The 17,625-nt window shown below is 33.6% G+C and overlaps 2 protein-coding genes across 4 annotated transcripts; one reads left to right on the top strand and one right to left on the bottom strand.

Moving 5' to 3' along the window:
* Positions 1 to 1,119: 1,119 nt before the first annotated feature.
* LOC124299962 (origin recognition complex subunit 1) lies at positions 1,120 to 16,943 on the bottom strand. Its single transcript, XM_046753451.1, has 7 exons — positions 16,635 to 16,943; positions 4,988 to 5,518; positions 3,195 to 4,899; positions 2,458 to 2,737; positions 2,078 to 2,343; positions 1,666 to 1,949; positions 1,120 to 1,542 (listed from the first exon to the last, which is right to left on the bottom strand). Exons 1-7 carry the CDS (start codon positions 16,651 to 16,653, stop codon positions 1,379 to 1,381), a joined length of 3,249 nt encoding a protein of 1,082 aa, XP_046609407.1. The 5' UTR covers positions 16,654 to 16,943; the 3' UTR covers positions 1,120 to 1,378.
* LOC124299963 (malonate--CoA ligase ACSF3, mitochondrial) lies at positions 7,370 to 16,426 on the top strand. Of its 3 annotated transcripts, none has more exons than XM_046753452.1 (10): positions 7,370 to 7,677; positions 7,799 to 7,843; positions 8,083 to 8,244; positions 9,560 to 9,797; positions 10,851 to 11,168; positions 12,089 to 12,446; positions 13,991 to 14,136; positions 15,520 to 15,756; positions 15,939 to 16,117; positions 16,221 to 16,426. In XM_046753452.1, exons 3-10 carry the CDS (start codon positions 8,122 to 8,124, stop codon positions 16,413 to 16,415), a joined length of 1,794 nt encoding a protein of 597 aa, XP_046609408.1. In that variant the 5' UTR covers positions 7,370 to 7,677; positions 7,799 to 7,843; positions 8,083 to 8,121; the 3' UTR covers positions 16,416 to 16,426. The 3 variants fall into 3 exon arrangements, with proteins under 3 accessions (XP_046609408.1, XP_046609409.1, XP_046609410.1); XM_046753453.1 differs by having other exon boundaries at positions 7,373 to 7,525; XM_046753454.1 differs by lacking the exon at positions 7,799 to 7,843 and having other exon boundaries at positions 7,373 to 7,525.
* Positions 16,944 to 17,625: the final 682 nt, after the last annotated feature.

The raw sequence follows: 17,625 nt of genomic DNA, 5'->3' as shown, positions 1-17,625 counted from the left end.
ATACATTTTCAATTAGAAGTGACTCTCGTCGACAATATCGAATACTTTATAAGATAAAAATCGGAAAATAAATCCACCACAATAAAGATGATAAGAAAATTAAATTCGCATAATCACAATTCCCAAAAGTTATCAATAAATTGTTTAAACAAAACATTGTTCAACAAATTTTCAGGGAATGTTTCTTTTTATCATGTGAGATGAAATAATTGATTTTTCTGACCACATGAATTTCTAAGGAATCCTCATAGTATTGAAATTTGAAAATTTTGAAAAATGAATGAAAAATTATGAATTTTGGATACGTTTTCGTAAAAACGTTGTACATAAAATTATGAATTTTGGATACGTTTTCGTAAACCGTTGTACATAAAATTAAGAAGGTTCCGGAGCATTGAACAAATGATTACGTAAATACAGCTTTTACAAATTTTTGAAAACGGAAATTTCAATATAATTAGAAAATTCATTAAAAATTCATGTCTATTCAGAAAAATTAACGAATTCATTTCACATGACAAAAAAAAACATCCCCTGCAAATTTGTTATACAATGTTTTGTTTGAACAATTTATTGATATCTTTTAGATATTATTATTATTATTTCAATTCAATTTTCTTATCGTTTTTACTGTGGTCCATTTTTTGTCGATTTTTATCTTATCACAAAGTATTAAATATTGTCGACGAAACTCACTTTTGGTTGAGAATGTATAGCCAGTACATTCTTAAACTTGGTGTTTTTGGGCTTATTTTGTTCACCATCAAGATTACATCAAAGAGTATGATCACATGAAGAAAATTTTAACAATCACATTTACGCATTATAACTCTACTATTATTTAAGATTTTTTGAATCTGTCTCGGGTAATTTGTTAGGATCTCGTCAGCAAGCGAAATGCCATTGAAAAAATTAGAATCAGACCGAAAACAATAATATTCAATTATTTTGGTGGTTCTAATTCCGAAACTTTTTATCAATCGTTTGAAATACATTTGTGAAGTACAAGGGAACTTTTCCTTGATAATAAGGTACGTACGCATACTTCCTCCTATGTTTTCTTAAACGTATGGGCATACACACTAAATCTCCAATTCTAGTAATCAATACAACTGAAACTACGAAAATAAAAATATGTATATTATCATACGAAAATACAATTACTTTTATACATCAAATATTAATGGTTTTACTATATTGACAATATTTATACTACGAATGCACAAGTTTGGCTAGTCACAAGAGTAAAAGAAAAAATCAATCATATTCACAATTTCGTATTTTACTAAAACATGGCACACACAAATTACCTTAAATATAAACGAATCAACATAAAATAATATTGGGCAACGATAATGTGTGATCATTTTTTAAAAAACTAAACGTCAGTTATACGCATCGCAAAATGGACATCATCCGACGAGATATTTAACAGGACTCTTTGATGTATATCCGCTCTCGAATGTTCACATATTAACAACCTAGAAGCACCGAGTCTCGTGCAAATTGTAATAGCTTCAGTCACTGTAGGCACCTTTAGACCTGTTATAAGAAATGAGCATTTAATATACAATCAACTTTGTAGAACAATGCACTAATAATTGATGTCCACAATACAATGGATGTAAATAAAGTATTACTCTTATATTCAATGAAATAAGCTACCTTCTAGAGAACAGAGTGATATCAGCTGATTATAAATGTTCTTAAAAATGACTTCTTCGACACCCGTACGTCCAACTTCTGCACAAACAGACTGTAGGAACATTTGCTCCATTTCTGAGCAATGCCTTATAGCTTGAACTTTTGGACTGGCAATCATTTCCGTTAGGGCTTCATTAACGTCTTGAATTGACACAATATCCGATCCATTTATTTCTGCTAATTCAGTTGCGCGCCGACAAATATCCAACGCCCTTCTTGCATCACCAGATACAGCAGCTACTTTCCTGCGCAGAAACAAGATTACACTTAGCTAATGATAAATTCATCAATTCAAGCTACTCTCAATGTATGTAGAGAATGTTTAGAACTGATTGCCGGTTTTAAGGGGGCTGCAACAGTAATTATAACTTACCGAGCGACTAATTGTATGGCTTCACTTTTGAACGCATTTGAATCATTTAATCTAGTAACAACTATTTCCTGTAGCTGTTTGTGAGTATAGGGTTGAAATGTCAATCGGGTAAGACCCAATCGAGATGTGACACGTCCCATTAAAACTCTTTCAGGCAAATCCATGGTATTGGCAATTGTAATTACTACAAGCTGAGCAGTCGATTTAGCAGGCCAATCTAACAAGTTGTAGACTACGTCTTGCCGTTTGTTGCACAAAATATCAAGCTAGATTCGGATAAACAGTATAAAGTGTTTGAATCTAATCTGTTGATTGATTAATTATGTAATATTACCTCTTTCAAGAAACTAAAACCATTCATTTTTAAGCGTTCTCTATACCTCATCGATGAGCAGTAAAGTCATGAGCCTCCTTGGCGCAGCCCTTGTGAATCTCTTGTCAAGAAGCTCATGAGCTTGTTCCCATGTAGCTTTCTTTCCTGTCAATTGCTTCAAAATCTCGACGTAAGCTTGCCTTGGCTCAGTTAACTTCATACCGTTAATTGCAATGAATTCGAAACGATCAAGTTTATTTTTGGACACTGATTTTTTCAAACATCGTATTACTTCATTTACGGTCGCTGTTTTGCCTGCGCCAGGTACACCACTTATGTAGAGGCAACTGTAATGAGAAAAGAGTTTCAGAAACGTCGCTATTAAAATTGAATTTTTTTCAAAAAACTATGAAAATATTCATGAAGTCACAGTTATTCAGAGCAAGATTCCTACCAGGATTGTTCTGCTCTTTTAAAAGAACGTTATGGTTTTCCAAAAATATTACAGTTATACAATGAAACAAAAAAATTTGTTCGAGCATTTTACCGCAATGGAAAATGATGTGAATATCATGTATAACGCATTAAACAATTAAAAGTACAAAAACGTTGAACGTATTTAAAAGTGTTCTACTTAGCACATTTTTTATCACATTTTCTTATTTTTACTTGCATGTTTTAAAAAGTTTCTATGAAAACCTGTCATATGTACGAGGATATCCTATTACCGAGATTACTTAATTTAGTAATTCTACATTATTCAATTAAATGAATAATAGAAAAAATTGCAATAAAAGGGTATACCCTCCACTATTGTCCGTCAGTTTTCCTTCTAGAAATGTATAAATGTTATTGAACTCTTCTTCCCTGCATGGCAGAGACTTGGGAATAGCACTGACGTGTAAACGGGCTCTGGCTTCCTGCAGAGGCGTCGAGGGCTGGGAAATGCATATGTTGCGTTGTTGCATAGATGGCGTTAGTAAACCAGTTTTTACAGATTTCGAAGGTGTTTGAAGTTTTGGTGCAGTGCTTCGCCTTGGCCTGTTTGGTTCAATTTCTTTATAGTCTAATTTCCCGTTTCTTCGATTGGGAGTCGATACATCATCTTGAGTACTCAGAGTTCTTCTAGATCTTCTGGGTGTTCGCGTCAATTCAAGATCTTCATTTTTGATTGTGGCAATACTAGTCTTCTCATTGTTTTCTTTTGATACCAGCTTCAATGCTTTCTGTTTATCGGTTAAAATTCCATGATCATTAGCAACATTTCTACTTTTATTGTTGTCTTCGATGATAAGATATTTTGAGCATGTAGTCTTTCTTAATGTTCCGTTGGGATAATTTTCTTCATTAGATTCAACAACTTCACTATCACTCCACTCCATTTTGTCCATTGTACGGTTCATCTCTTCATTTAAATTTGTAGCATCATTATTTGTCTCTTCGTTATAATTAATATTTTTACAAATACGTTTGCTGGGAGATTTTGTTTTTTTTGTTGACGGACTATCTTTGACATAATGATCCGAATATTTTAAACTCTTCGTTCTACGTCTAGGAGTCACTCTAGCAAAATCTGGATCGTCGTTATTTTCGCTCGAATTACTACTTTTATGACTGCGTTTCGTGGGAGTTTCATTTGATCTTGTAGACACACGAATGACTTTATTGTCATCTGTAGATCTTGGGTATGCTGTTTTGTTGCCAGGAGAATTTTTGACAAGAATATTATCATCATCTTCATCGCAGTGAACAGTTTTATGACCTTTGCTGATGGTTCCAGCTGTTTTGCGTGGCGGAGAATCAACAGTCCAGCCATCCGAATATTTAGAATTTAATTTTCTAATATTTTTGATCTCGACACGCTCTAATTTTATTTCTACTCTAGTCAGTTTTTCAGTTAGATTAGAGATTGGTGAATATTCGTTTATCTCAGGATGATTATCAAAGTGAACACTTGGTGTGTTTGGTCTTCTAGAACTAACTTTTAATATACTTTTTGGAGTACATGGAATATTCCGTATTCTCGTTTTATTGTTAACGCTGCCATCTGAATCAGAATCTATTCTATAGTTACTCCGTTCAGATGATCTACAGAGCTTTATTCGTAATGAAGCATCTTCGCGTTTTTCAGCCATTTTTTTCAAGAGTAAGTCTTTGCGTGCGTCACAACCATTTCCATTCTCCAAAGACTGCGACAAATTGCGTCGTGCACTTTTAGGAGTCTCTAATTGAGTATTCTCATTCATTTTGTCCAATAATTCAACATTTTTTATCGGTGTATGCAATAGTTCAAAGCCAGTGTCACCTGATTTTGATCTTGCTACAATTTTTGAGTCGGTTCTTTTAATTTTGTCAATTATTGGTTCATTATCGGAATCATCGGACAACAGTAAGTTCGATATATCTAAGTCGTTTAAGTTTTTTGTCTCCTTTCTCTGAATATCGATTGGTGTCTTTATTATGAAATTATGTCCACTTAACTGACAAAGCTTGTAAGTTGCTGGAGGGCCTGTTGAATAGAATTAAAAAAATGAGAATTGTATATAGCAAATAATACTAGATTATAATAAAGTTTAAACAATTTAAATAAACCTTACCGACTGACACAATTTCGGGTGAGCTGCTTCGACTTCTTGGTTCTAAGCTTTCTCCGCTGTTACTATCACTAGAAGCTCGACGTTTTCGCAGTGTACAATTTAACTCGCTTTTAATTGGAGTACTTTCTATTACTTCGTTGTTAATATCATTTTTGGAAGGAGTTCGATGTTTATCTGGCCTAGATCTCAAGGTGGTGATGCAAGTGTTAGTCAACGGTACTTCACTTCTCCTACTACTTCTGAGAGGATTTTTTCTTGGAGTTGATTTTGGAGAATTATTAATATTCGAATTTTGATACATACTGGAAGCATCTCTTGTAGGTGACAGAGTACTAGAAGCTTTAGAAATATTGTTAGTAGAAGATTGTTGTAATGCAGATCTGCTTTGCGAACTACTTTTTGACCCAGCAGATTTAGACTTTGATGTAATAAGTTGTTTTTCTTTTCTGCTTTCAACTTCCTGTGATATTTTTTTTGTGCTTGATAAATCACTTGGCTCATCAGTAATAATTGTATTTGGCATATATTTCACTCTATTTTTGTCTACTTCATCATTTTTAGGGTAGGATTTACTCTGAGTAGGATCCAACGATATCTCATCAACATTCAATACTGGTTCAATATGAAATTGAGAATTTCTTGTACATAGTCTGTAACGACAGACAAATACTATTCCATAGCTTCTATTCTCATCATGTACTTCTTTAGGTATTGCATCTTGATATGCATAGATTACCTGTAACATTTGTTATTAAAGTTACAGTTATTAATATTGATTCTGTGCTTAAAAGATACTGAGAAAACCATACATGTGAGTTTAATAAAATTATAAACCGTTTTCTCACTTACGTGACACTTTCGATATATCGTTTCAATGCTGACATTGTTGGTAAATTTTCTATGGTCTTCAACGACTTCATAAATCTCATCTATGTAATCCTTATCGACACTCGCAGGTAGTTTCATCGGCTTCGAGTACCACTGCACATTTGCTCTATGCTTATCATTTTTTCTTGTTGCTGGATAACAATCAACATATACAAAATATTAAATTCTGATCAATACCGATTTTTCAGCTATCGATTATTCCAAAGACTCACAATGTTCAAATAAATGTTCTATTCTTGCTACATCACATCCTTCCACAGTATCAGGTTCATCACTGTCAGCATTTACCAAAACGAAATCGCCGACCCGTGCTCTTGTGCCGTTAAATTCAAACCCCCTGTGATAAGTTATACATATGTGTTTACTAACACAAAATCAGTCGGTCAATGAATAATTGCTCAGTTTATCAAATTAGTATTCTATGATTGACAGGTTTAGAAAGTTTGCAGGGAATAATTGAGTTCAAGAAAACTTTTACACTACTTACTCGTAAGTTTTGTACGTAACCGTAAATGGATTTTTTTTTCTACATTTCTTAACGACACCTAACCATGTCGGCTTAGCCTGAACTAGATTATTTTTAGACCGCGTCATTGTTACGAAATTAGTTGATATGAAAGTTGAAATACCACTCGAAGAAACAATTTCGTTAACTTATTAAGAAAATCTCTTTCCACCATCGCTGCCATTCACACAATGTCACAATTCTCGCGGGAAACAACAATCGGTAGAGCCAGTTGAGGCAATGAGCAAAGAAGATGAGGTAGAGTGGATCTCTCATAGCAACACATGAGACGTCTGCACTTATGCAATTCAGGGTTCCCAGTATAAATAATTACATAAATGAAGGTGGGCTTCAGTAAAATATAACATAAAATACATTAATGCAGATGCGCTGGCTGAGGATTAATAAAGACTGCTAAACCTTATGGAAGTTGATACGCGGGTAGAGTCATAGTACTGAAGCCGAAGGGTTAGAGGAAAATTACAGTATTCTGCTATGCCGACTCAATTTAGCATCGGGATGCCATGCGACTGGTGCTGTCCCATGTAGGGTCGAACCACCGGAATCCTCAATAACGGAACGGAATGGTCGGAAAAGTCACTAAAATCCACGTTACCGTAATTTCATTCTGTCGTATTTTTACGAAATGGTGGTTCTCTAAAAGCATATACTACTGGGGTAGCCTGCGTGTACAGATAGTACGATGTACAGCTTGTCTTTCTCGCTCTACAACCTGGTTGGCCGATACGTTTCCTCTCAGCCAATCAAATGCGGAGTGAGAGAGACGGAGTAACCCTAATATATATCTGTTTCTCTCGTCACTTCATATACATTTTGCGCGATGTGATGGCTCTGACTGAGGATGCATAAAAACTGTTAGCCCTGAACGCTTACAACGATTGGCTATCTTTTTCTATCCTTTCATTGGCTGTTGGGACTAGTTATCTGCAAGTCTTATTTTCGTTGGTTTACGTTCACTTTGGTCAATCTAGTCATAAGTAGTTGCGCAGTCTTCTCCCGAGCCGAACGTAGGTTAAGTCGAAGCAGCAATGATGTTTTGTATGCTGTACGTGAATCGATGTTAAAAAAAAAGTGTTCCTCGGATACCAGTGCAGCCGGTCTCTATTTAATTCACATGAAAATCCGTATGTACATACGATACTGATCTATATAATTTGAGGCTGAAAAATTATAAATAAAAGAAAAATACAATCTGCGTCTGGAGTTAAGATCGTTGACTTTCAATTGACGATATATGGAATATATTTATCTAGGATAAAAAACAGAAACATGCTTGGTAATTATCGTATTTTCATGTAGTTTTGCGTCACTGAGACGTGAAAAAATATTAAACGATTTTACACCTTATATATTCGTGCTGAATACTTTAATATACCTTATATTTACAACTTTCAAAGCATGACGTAATTCGGCGCCAGTTGGACGGTGCGGCAAAATTTTTGGTATGTATTTTTATTTTTCAATAAGTATTTCATTTCATACTTAGCTAACGTCAAACTTTGAATGCCTCAGTTAATCGAATATAAATTTCCTTCGATGAATTCCAATTACGTGCCTTTTGCACAGCTATCACGTTTATCCCGTTTCTTCGATTCTTTGTTTTTTCGGTCTCAACTTTTTCCTCATATACCTACAAAACTAGTGTTCCTAACATGCGAACCCTTCAATTTATGTCTGACAGCTCTTTTGAAGTGATCTCATCTGTGCACTGACATACAAAATGAGTTCTCTCTTGGGAAGTAGGTTTCCTTTTTTTGCCAGTCCTGGGACAAGATCATCTGTGGTAATCCGACGCCTGCAGCAAACATTTGCAGCTGTAAACTCATCGAATGAAAATACCCAGGTAAAATGAATGGTCTGCCTCTTACCTTTACCTAAGCATGTTCTTATGTTTATCAAACTACATTTCAGCTCTTCACTTTAAAATAGCATGCTGTTGTTAATTTAATATTTTGATTTATCATCATACATTATTTAAATAACCAATGCATTTTAGAATTAATTTAATACATATCAGTCCTCTAGAAATACAGTATTGGTTTCTACATGTTAACTTATCTTGGAAAAAAACACACAGCAATATAAATTTAGTTATTTGCATGTCTACGTTATTCAAGTAGCTTGTTAATATTCTGCAATTGTTTGAATAACATCGTTCTACAAAGATGCAGTGTGTTTATAATATTTGAATAAATTCGTGAAAGGTTCAATAAATGTCTGATAATATTAAAATAGCCATTGACAATGCAACATAAAATAGTTTTACCGTAAATAAAGATATACTTATTTGTATAATATTGTTCAAAATTTTCACGCAGGTGTTTGAAAGTTTTTTTCGCTAATACTGTATCAGCAAATTTTTGTAAAGATATTTCTACAGTATTTGGAAAATATTTTATATATATTGCAAATAAAAAATATATCCAGTACCCTGAAAGATTCTAATAATATATAAATATTTTTAAACTCGTATGTTCTTTGCAAGTGATTTATACATCTGTTGAAAATCGGATGAATAAAAATACTGGTAGTTGGTATTTTGTCCATTTTATTCCCATTCTTTCTTTATGCTCAATTAGTTGCAAGCATATAACATCTCAGCAATGAATTTCATTGTCATGTGATTCTGCTTAAACCAACGCCAGCCACGTGATTGTTATACTATATGCGTTTTACTACGGTATAAATAAGTGCATTATTGGCACCCAGCAATGTTTTTCTCTTCTGGCCCAGAGAATTTGGCTCTGGGTTGACCATGTGACTGTTGTTTTTTTTTTTTTTTTGTATCAGCATGAGTAGAAGTCTTTTGATAAAAAAACAAAGAGATCACTGTGACAACCAATAGTCGTAAATGTATTACAGGATATCTTGTACATAGATGTATAATATCATACAAACAATACATCAACCTGATAGTTGAATTCGATTTACGTTCGAATATAAGACCGATTAATAGAACATACTGATTCTAAATTATCTAACCCAGCTTCGGTACCATCTTTTATGCGCGAATTTCTAATCTTGTTGAGTTTTTAGACAAATCGAATTTGAAAGTTAACGATTCTAAAATGAACTTTCATACCCTTTTGAGTGAAAAATTGGATAATTTAATTATGCGCAGAAGGGAAGCATGTCTTCAGGGTAAATTTTTGTTGCAGATAGGAAGCGATGTAGTTCCTGTGTTTAAACACGCATCACGATTCGCAGATAAAACAGCCCTGCGTGATGCACATGGTGATTATACTTATCGAGGCCTGTACCTTAGTTCAAGACAGTTCGCTAATCAGATAACGCAGGCTGTGTCTGCATCTCGACAAGAAAGAGTAGCTTTTCTGATGCCAAATGATGCAAACTATGTCATCACACAATGGGCATGTTGGATGAGTGGCCAAATTGGTAAGTTCTCACAAGTTACAGGATAATATACCTGACGTTTCTATTCATCAACTTCGATCGAAGAGTTGCGTTTTTGAAAGAATAGGACAATGCAATTAGCCTCAATTCCATAACTTTGTAGTCTGAAATAAAATGGCTAATTAGGTTTCACTTTCACTTTGAAAATTTCTTATCCGAACTTAGTATTGGGGGTGATTTAAGTTTGTGATCGAACTTGATCGATTGTAAATTCAGGCACATACAAAATAGAATATATTGTTAATAATGAAGAATAGAATACTCCAATCATAAAGTATCACTAAGGTTGAAGTTTGCATCACTAATGCAATGATGTAGTTTTAGTAAAAATCGTTATTTTCCAACTTTAGACCATCTGAAAATTAGTGGATTGTAATATATCGCAAAACCCAATAATTTTTTGCAAACTTAACTCCTTTACAAACGAGAGCAATTCTTTAAAAAAATATTGCGTTAGGTTAACGTTACTAACTTTCACCTTGTAAATTTTATTCCTCTTATCTGTAAAGTCTCAACGAGTCCGACAGTTTGCCATAAGAATTAATGTGAAATCCCGAAAGATTGAAAGACAATTGCTTCCAAACTTTACATAAATGTTTGAAGTAAAAGTGAGGACAATTTGTTTAATTTTCATTGACCGAGCACAATTTCGATCTACATGTCTGTCCATCCTTAAATGATACGTTAGTCTCTGTAAAAAGGCAGTCCATTGTAGCGTGATTTTAGGTACTTTTCAATGTCTTAGAAAATTTAAAATTTTGCAATTTTCACAACAATTTCTAACTCGTGTAAATTGTTCAATATTCTTTGGAAATATTTGAATTTTGATTCCATAATGCCCAGAAGATACAAAAACTAACGTTAAAGTCCTTCATAGACCTTGTACACTTGATACTGTAACTTGAGTGGGATTGATTTTGTGGTTTGAGTTTCAATATCAATCTGACATTCTATTTTAATGGTAGAATTAATAAGTATTGTTTACGATTGTGGTTTTAGGTGAGTTTCGTGTTTATGTGTAACAACTTTTTCTAGCTGTTCCACTTAGTTCTGCTCACCCAGTGTCTATTCTTGAATACTATATCACCGACTCGGATGCTAAAGTGCTCGTCACAACTCCACAGTTTTTGCCTCTTGTTGAGCCTATAGCAAAAAGTTCAAATCGACAGTTAATTGTTCTTGATGATACTTTGCGAATGTTGGCTTTGAAATTTGATGGTAAAAAGGCCAATAATAGGGGACACTTCGAATACGAAATAGGAGATTTACCCGAAGCTGGTATGGATGGCGATTTCTACAATAATAGCAATGCCTTGTTTGTCTACACCTCTGGCACTACTGGCAAACCAAAAGGTAAAATTTATTTAATTAAATACTTGGAGTTGGTTGCAGTCAAGAAGTCTTTTTTCGCTAGCAAAAAATTTAGGCATTTCATGACAAATTTTAAGTATACATGTTTAATGTTCAATAAATTATTACCCAGATTTTAATGTTTTATTCATTATATATTATAAATATAATGACGAGTAAGTGTATTGTGATTTAAATTCAATATTAGATACTTCTTTAAAAATTTAGATGTGAAATGTGCTTTCAATTACATTAGATGTAATATAATTTGAATATGCAAAAATATTGAATCAGATTGTATTCAATTCGTATTTTTATTATTATAAATTTTTAGTAGATTTGTTCAATTGCACTGTATGATGGCTTATGTTATTCAGAAGAGTACTATTCATAAATTCAGTGAAATATTTTTTTCTTTGTCAGATAGTATCTTCAAATATTTAATTTTACGACATTGCATCGATATTCGTTATGATCCACACATTGCAATATTGACTTGATTGGTGAGTGATGCTTGGGTCGAAAATAGTTTATTGAATAAAATGAGCCATTGTAGATTGAAACCTAACGGATTCACTAGATTCTCAACACGTTTGAAGCAGTTTGAAACAAAACATCCATATCTGCTTTTATTTAAAATGTCAGTATTTTCCAGTTTTTCATTTTTAAAAAGATCTTCATGTTTTACGAATACGATAGTCTGAACTTTGATGAATACTCAATGTACTTATGACCGTTTCTTAATAAAATTAAGAAAAAGATTCGATTTTTGACCAGCCAACCTCCTTGAATCCAGATGTGAATCTATATCAATACAGGGCTAGCAGCGATGTTGTTACATGTATGAACTACTTAAAAGCTAACTCTAGACATATAGCAAAACATTGACTACTAATAATTGCTTGTAACATTAATTGGTAAAGGTGTGGTTCTAAGCCATAAGAATATACAGTCACAAGTGTCTTCACTGGTCGATGCATGGAAATGGACAGAAAAGGATATAATTTTACACACACTGCCTCTTTATCATATACATGGGATAGTAAATGTTCTTCTGTGTCCACTACACGTTGGAGCGCGATGTGTTATGCTACCTAAGTTTGATGCATCTAGTGTTTGGACTCAACTGCTGGCAGTCAACGTACAAAATACAGAAAGAGTCAACGTCTTTATGGCAGTGCCTACAATCTACGCAAAGCTCATACAGGAATACGAGCAACGGTTTAACAAAAATGACAAGATGAAGGAATACATTCACACAGTATGCAGCACCAAAATTAGGTCAGCTCACTAATTACATGTAACACCAAAAATTGTTCACTTTTTCTCAACAAGATAGCTGACATAGAGTACCTAAATAAAATAGGATAATATTTCAGTATTTGTCACAATATTATTTTCGGAAATACATTATGTAACAATCAAACACGGTTTATCATGAGATTATGAGATCATGAGATACAATGATTCGTTTAATTCATGTCGAAAAACTACAGGACACTAACACCCGTATTCTTAGTCCTTCCTTGAGGAACAAGGATTCCTTGTTCATGAAACGTGAAACCTTGTCGCATAAATTATGAGTTTTCAACGATTTTTAACATAAAGAATCTTGCATTTTCGGGTAGTTTATAGAAAAAAATCGGGAGGAAGCAAAATGCCATACTTATGCGGTGGGACTTTCAGCCCGCCATACTAATCGAAACAAGTTTTTTTTTCTTAACTATTATTTACAGACTCATATTTGTTACAACTAATTGTTTCCAAGTAAACATTCACGAAAATCGCTACACCATACCGTTTTGACGGGTCTAAATAGTTGCCTCACTACCGTAAAGGAGTAGATTTTTTGAAAGTTGCGAAATGATTTTTTATCACGAAAACAGTTAGTTGAAACAAATGTGAGCTTGTAAAAAATAGTTCAGGAAAAAAGAACTTACCTATTTTGATTAGTATGGCGAGCTGTAAGCTGCACTGCGTGAGTTGGGAATTTTGCATCCGGCCGATTTTTTTCCATGAACTACCCGAAAATTCAAGATTCTTTGTGTAAAAATCGTTAAAAACTCGTAATTTATGCGACAAGGTCGATACTTCATCATGCAATTACGCCCTGAGGACCAGTGCTATGACTATAATTTCCCTTTCATTAATTATGTAATTCAACGCCTGAAACGGTGCCGTACTTGTAAAAAATGAGTCGGGACTTTCTGTCATCATCTCCCGATCTATTACGGGATCACATGGTAACGCAACTGTTCATCTTTTACTGAGAATTTGAATTACTATATAAACACCAGAATAATATATGTCTTCAAATTTAAAATACTCATTACTAAAATTTGTAATTGTTCTAAACAATCTGTACAAATTTGCAATCTACGGGGCGTCTATAACTCCCAAGGAAAATCTTGAAACAGGGAATTTGAATTTGGATAATTCAATGAATTGTGGTGAAATTTGGCTGATTCTTCGGAATTCAGAATGTTCTCTCTTTCTCCTGTAATCCATCACTAGTGTTGTACTAATAATATGATACTTATTTCTGCCCAGTACAAACTCTCAAGTTACACTACACATCTCACACTTTCCAACAGTTTTTAGTAGGGGAAGAATTATGTTTCCGTTCTAGTAAATCTCATATCCTCAGGAAATTTTATATTCTCCAGTTGCAAGACAACCTAATTTTACTTTTGTTTAAAAAATGATTTCTATACGTATATTCCACACTTATACTCATCAATTTGATCAAATCAACACTTCATGCAGAAGTCAAAGTTCTTAATTGCCGGATAAATACATTATTGATAAATGTTAAACATTTGTAGATTAATGGTCAGTGGATCAGCACCACTTCCTCGTCCTATATTTGAAAGATGGGAGGAGATCACAGGTCACCGCTTATTGGAAAGATATGGAATGAGCGAAATTGGTATGGCACTCTCGAATCCAGTGGACGGCCCACGTATACCAGGTGAAAGATTTTTTAATGGAGCATAAATTAATAACATACTGATCGTGGTATCTCAGAATGTATTACAAAATGTCAGTTGATGACCATGATTTTTTAACGAAAGTCTGTCTGGAATAATGTGTGGCTGTATTTTTTATTGCAGCGAGTGATTGATTTAGCATGAGGGGTTAATCAGCCAAGGATCGAACGTACACTTGATTTTGTAACTTCATGAATTCAAGCTTTCAGTTAAGACGATATATATGAATATACATCTGGAAAACAGCGTGTATTTTGGAAATTTATATCTGGACTATCAAATATTTAATGCAAATGAGGTTTGTTTTATTTTGAAGTATTTAGATCGAGCTTCTTTACCCTATTTTCTTTATTGAAATGAATCGATTAGAAGCTTTGTTCGTGATAATAAGGTTAATTGTTTCATTTGGTGACATGTTTTGATGCGCTGACGATATCTTAAAAACGACTAAACGGATTTACTTCAAATTTGAAAACAGTATACTTGGATAGTTTATCCTCTTTCCTACAATTCTACTTGTTTTTTTGATCTTCATATTTGGTGTTAGACAAGTAAAATCTTCGTAAATTTCGAACGAAACATCGAATTTGAATTCCAAATGGTGGCCATGATGTTTAAAAACGAAAAAACTTGAGGATTGTCGTAAAGAGGATAAACCACCCAAGAAACTGTTTCCAAATTTAAAGTAAATTAGTTGAGCCACCTTTAAGAAACCATTGGCACTGCAAAACATGTCCTTGAGTAAAAAAGTTAACATGATTGTCATTTTGTATTTTACATTATTATAATCAATGTTTACTATTAAAAAATTTGTACAAAAAAATAAAATTAAGTGAAGTTCGGTTTATATACTTTTGTATAAAATAAACCTCAATCGACTTGAATAATTGGTATAAGTTCACTCACTTTTTCATTCATACACTTAAACATACACTATTAAATTAAAATAATATCAAGTAACTTCATTTTTATTCAAGTGACATTCTCTTAAGGTGTACAGTTGATTTTTATTATGGTCAACCCCATCATTTAGCATTATCAACATTACTCGTTTAGCTTAATGAAAAAGTGCAATTGCTAAGGGACCATTTCACGTGAGAACAATTGGTTTTCAGATATTTTTTTAAATTTACCTGTCGATAGCTTTACGGTAACTAGATTTTTTTGTAACATTATAAATAATATAATATCTGATACCTGACCATTTCTTCTCATGAGAAAATGCCCTGAGTGTAAAAAAAAAGAATATATTTTTATCCTTGCTTCTTGGTAACAGGTCTGAGATTTCATGTTGTAATTTTGCTAACAACAGTGAACCATATTTTTATTGATATCATTTTAATCATAATCACATGACTACTCAGGGACTGTTGGTACTCCACTCCCTGGCATCGAAGTTCGAATTACAAAATCAGACGCAGCTGGGCCAGAAACAGAAGTATTACTACAAGGTTCTTCGAAAGGATTGGACAAGATTAATAGTTCACATAAAAAAATAGATGGACATCTTGAAGTCAGAGGTAGTGGTATTTTTCGCCAATATTGGAAAAAGCCTGAAGCTACAAAAGAGGCGTTTACGAGCGACGGATGGTTCAAAACTGGTAAATATCACACGGTAGTTTCGAAGGAAAATTTGATTCAGTAGAATTATTTGTTCAAAGGAGAAAAGTTTCTGCGTAAACACTACTGATGTTGACATTTGAGAAAAACAGAAACAAATAACGCGATTGACTTTATGAACTAGCAAATAATCTAAACTCCCTCAACTTCGGGCTAATTTCAGGGGATATTGCACAATATGAAAACGGAGTGTACAAAATCCTTGGACGAAGTTCAGTGGATATTATTAAAACTGGGGGTTACAAGGTCAGTGCGCTGAATGTCGAAACTGAGATTCTTAGTCACCCAGATATTCAGGACTGTGCTGTGATTGGGTTGCCGGATGACACATGGGGCCAAAAAGTAAGTAGGTGACTGAACATCAATTGAGTTGTATGTCAGATTCAAAATTTCCTGCATTTCTGTGCTGAAATTATTATTGATATTCCAATTTTTTACGTTACAGGTAGCTGCTATTATCGTATTACATCCAGGGAAGGAATTAATTTTGTCTGAACTTCGGGAGTTCACCAAGAAATTGCTACCTGAGTATGCTGTTCCCACAGTTCTGAAAGTAGTTGACGCAATACCGAAAAATGCTATGGGAAAAGTGAACAAGGTTGACCTTTTGAAAACTGTATTCCCTGGAAATAAAATATAAAATTTAACGTATCTCTGCACTGATTACAGTAATTTAGCCAGTATAACACCAAGTTGAAAATGATTTTCTCTCAGACAATCCAGAATAGATTTCTTTTTCATCAGTTATGAGTAGAAATACATCAATTCCAATGAGGTAAATTTATCACAAAACGCGTATGTGCCTAGCTATACTAAAATAATGATGCACATTAACGTTGATGTTATATTATTCGTATACTTTTTGTTTGGCGTTGCATTTATTCAGAACATATCTAAGCCTTAGGAATAAGGATAAAAAACACTATTGTATAGTTAATCTTGGTTCGGATATATTGACAATGAGTTGTTGAATGGCGGCATATCGCAATCATCGCCTGTTTATGATACCTGCGACGTTGTTGCTCGTAATTATAATGATTATAACGAAGTATAAATCAAACGTATTTACTAATTTAGAAAATTGAACTACGTCTATTTGAAAAACACAGGTGTACCTAGCCAATGAGCATGACAGACGCTATCATGAAGGAAAAATTGTAATAAGCTTGAAAAGCTGACTAACTTCCATTTCTTTGGTTACGCAATGTAGTCATCTAATTTCAATGAAGTTTTTAGCCGTTTGATGAATTGATCATTAAATACGCTTAATGGTAAACACATCTGTGATTATAAGTCTTTCAAGTTTTAAATTAACGTTATCCAACAAGCATGCGTTTTGACTGATGGAGCGGAATGTGATAAGAGACTAGAGAAAGGCGGATTTTTGTTTCTAATCACGAGTATTCAGTATACTCATCAAGATGAATCTCCAGTATGAAATGGTTGAATTAGTTGTATTTATAACTAAAAAAAAGTTGGCCTCTAAACTTTTCATATTTTTCATTTGTCATCCAAGCCAAAAAATTACTCAGTCTAACTAAGATTTGTAATAAAAATAAATATGGTTCATAATCAGACTTGTAATCCATCCTAAGTATCATGATTTATGTTGTTACTTCCTATTATTTTTCTCCGTACTCAATTTTAGAAATTTCTTGAAGAAAATAACATGCTATTTCGCGATATGTACATTGTACATACAATGCAAATGTAAAATCGTTGTGAATGACATCATCGTAAATCCTAATTACAGTTGGTGACTTGTGCCTTAGCAATTCATGAATGAATGATGTGCGGTTTCAACCGAATGCTTTCGAAAACTTTTTTTGGTCATTACACTTGTGAAATTT

This window comes from Neodiprion virginianus, chromosome 3, assembly GCF_021901495.1.
Source record: "Neodiprion virginianus isolate iyNeoVirg1 chromosome 3, iyNeoVirg1.1, whole genome shotgun sequence".
Taxonomy (NCBI): Eukaryota; Metazoa; Arthropoda; class Insecta; order Hymenoptera; family Diprionidae; genus Neodiprion; species Neodiprion virginianus.
Note: the sequence above shows the minus strand (reverse complement) of the source record. Positions and strands in the feature narration are given on the sequence as shown.

Coding starts and splice junctions, on each gene's coding strand:
- LOC124299963 (XM_046753452.1), top strand. CDS start 8,122: ATGAGTTCTCTCTTGGGAAGTAGGTTTCCTTTTTTTGCCAGTCCTGGG. Junction 8,245..9,559: donor CATCGAATGAAAATACCCAG/GTAAAATGAATG, acceptor TTTTTGTTGCAG/ATAGGAAGCGATGTAGTTCC. Junction 15,757..15,938: donor CGACGGATGGTTCAAAACTG/GTAAATATCACA, acceptor GGCTAATTTCAG/GGGATATTGCACAATATGAA.
- LOC124299962 (XM_046753451.1), bottom strand. Junction 4,900..4,987: donor ACCCGAAATTGTGTCAGTCG/GTAAGGTTTATT, acceptor TCTATTCAACAG/GCCCTCCAGCAACTTACAAG. Junction 1,543..1,665: donor ATCACTCTGTTCTCTAGAAG/GTAGCTTATTTC, acceptor TTCTTATAACAG/GTCTAAAGGTGCCTACAGTG.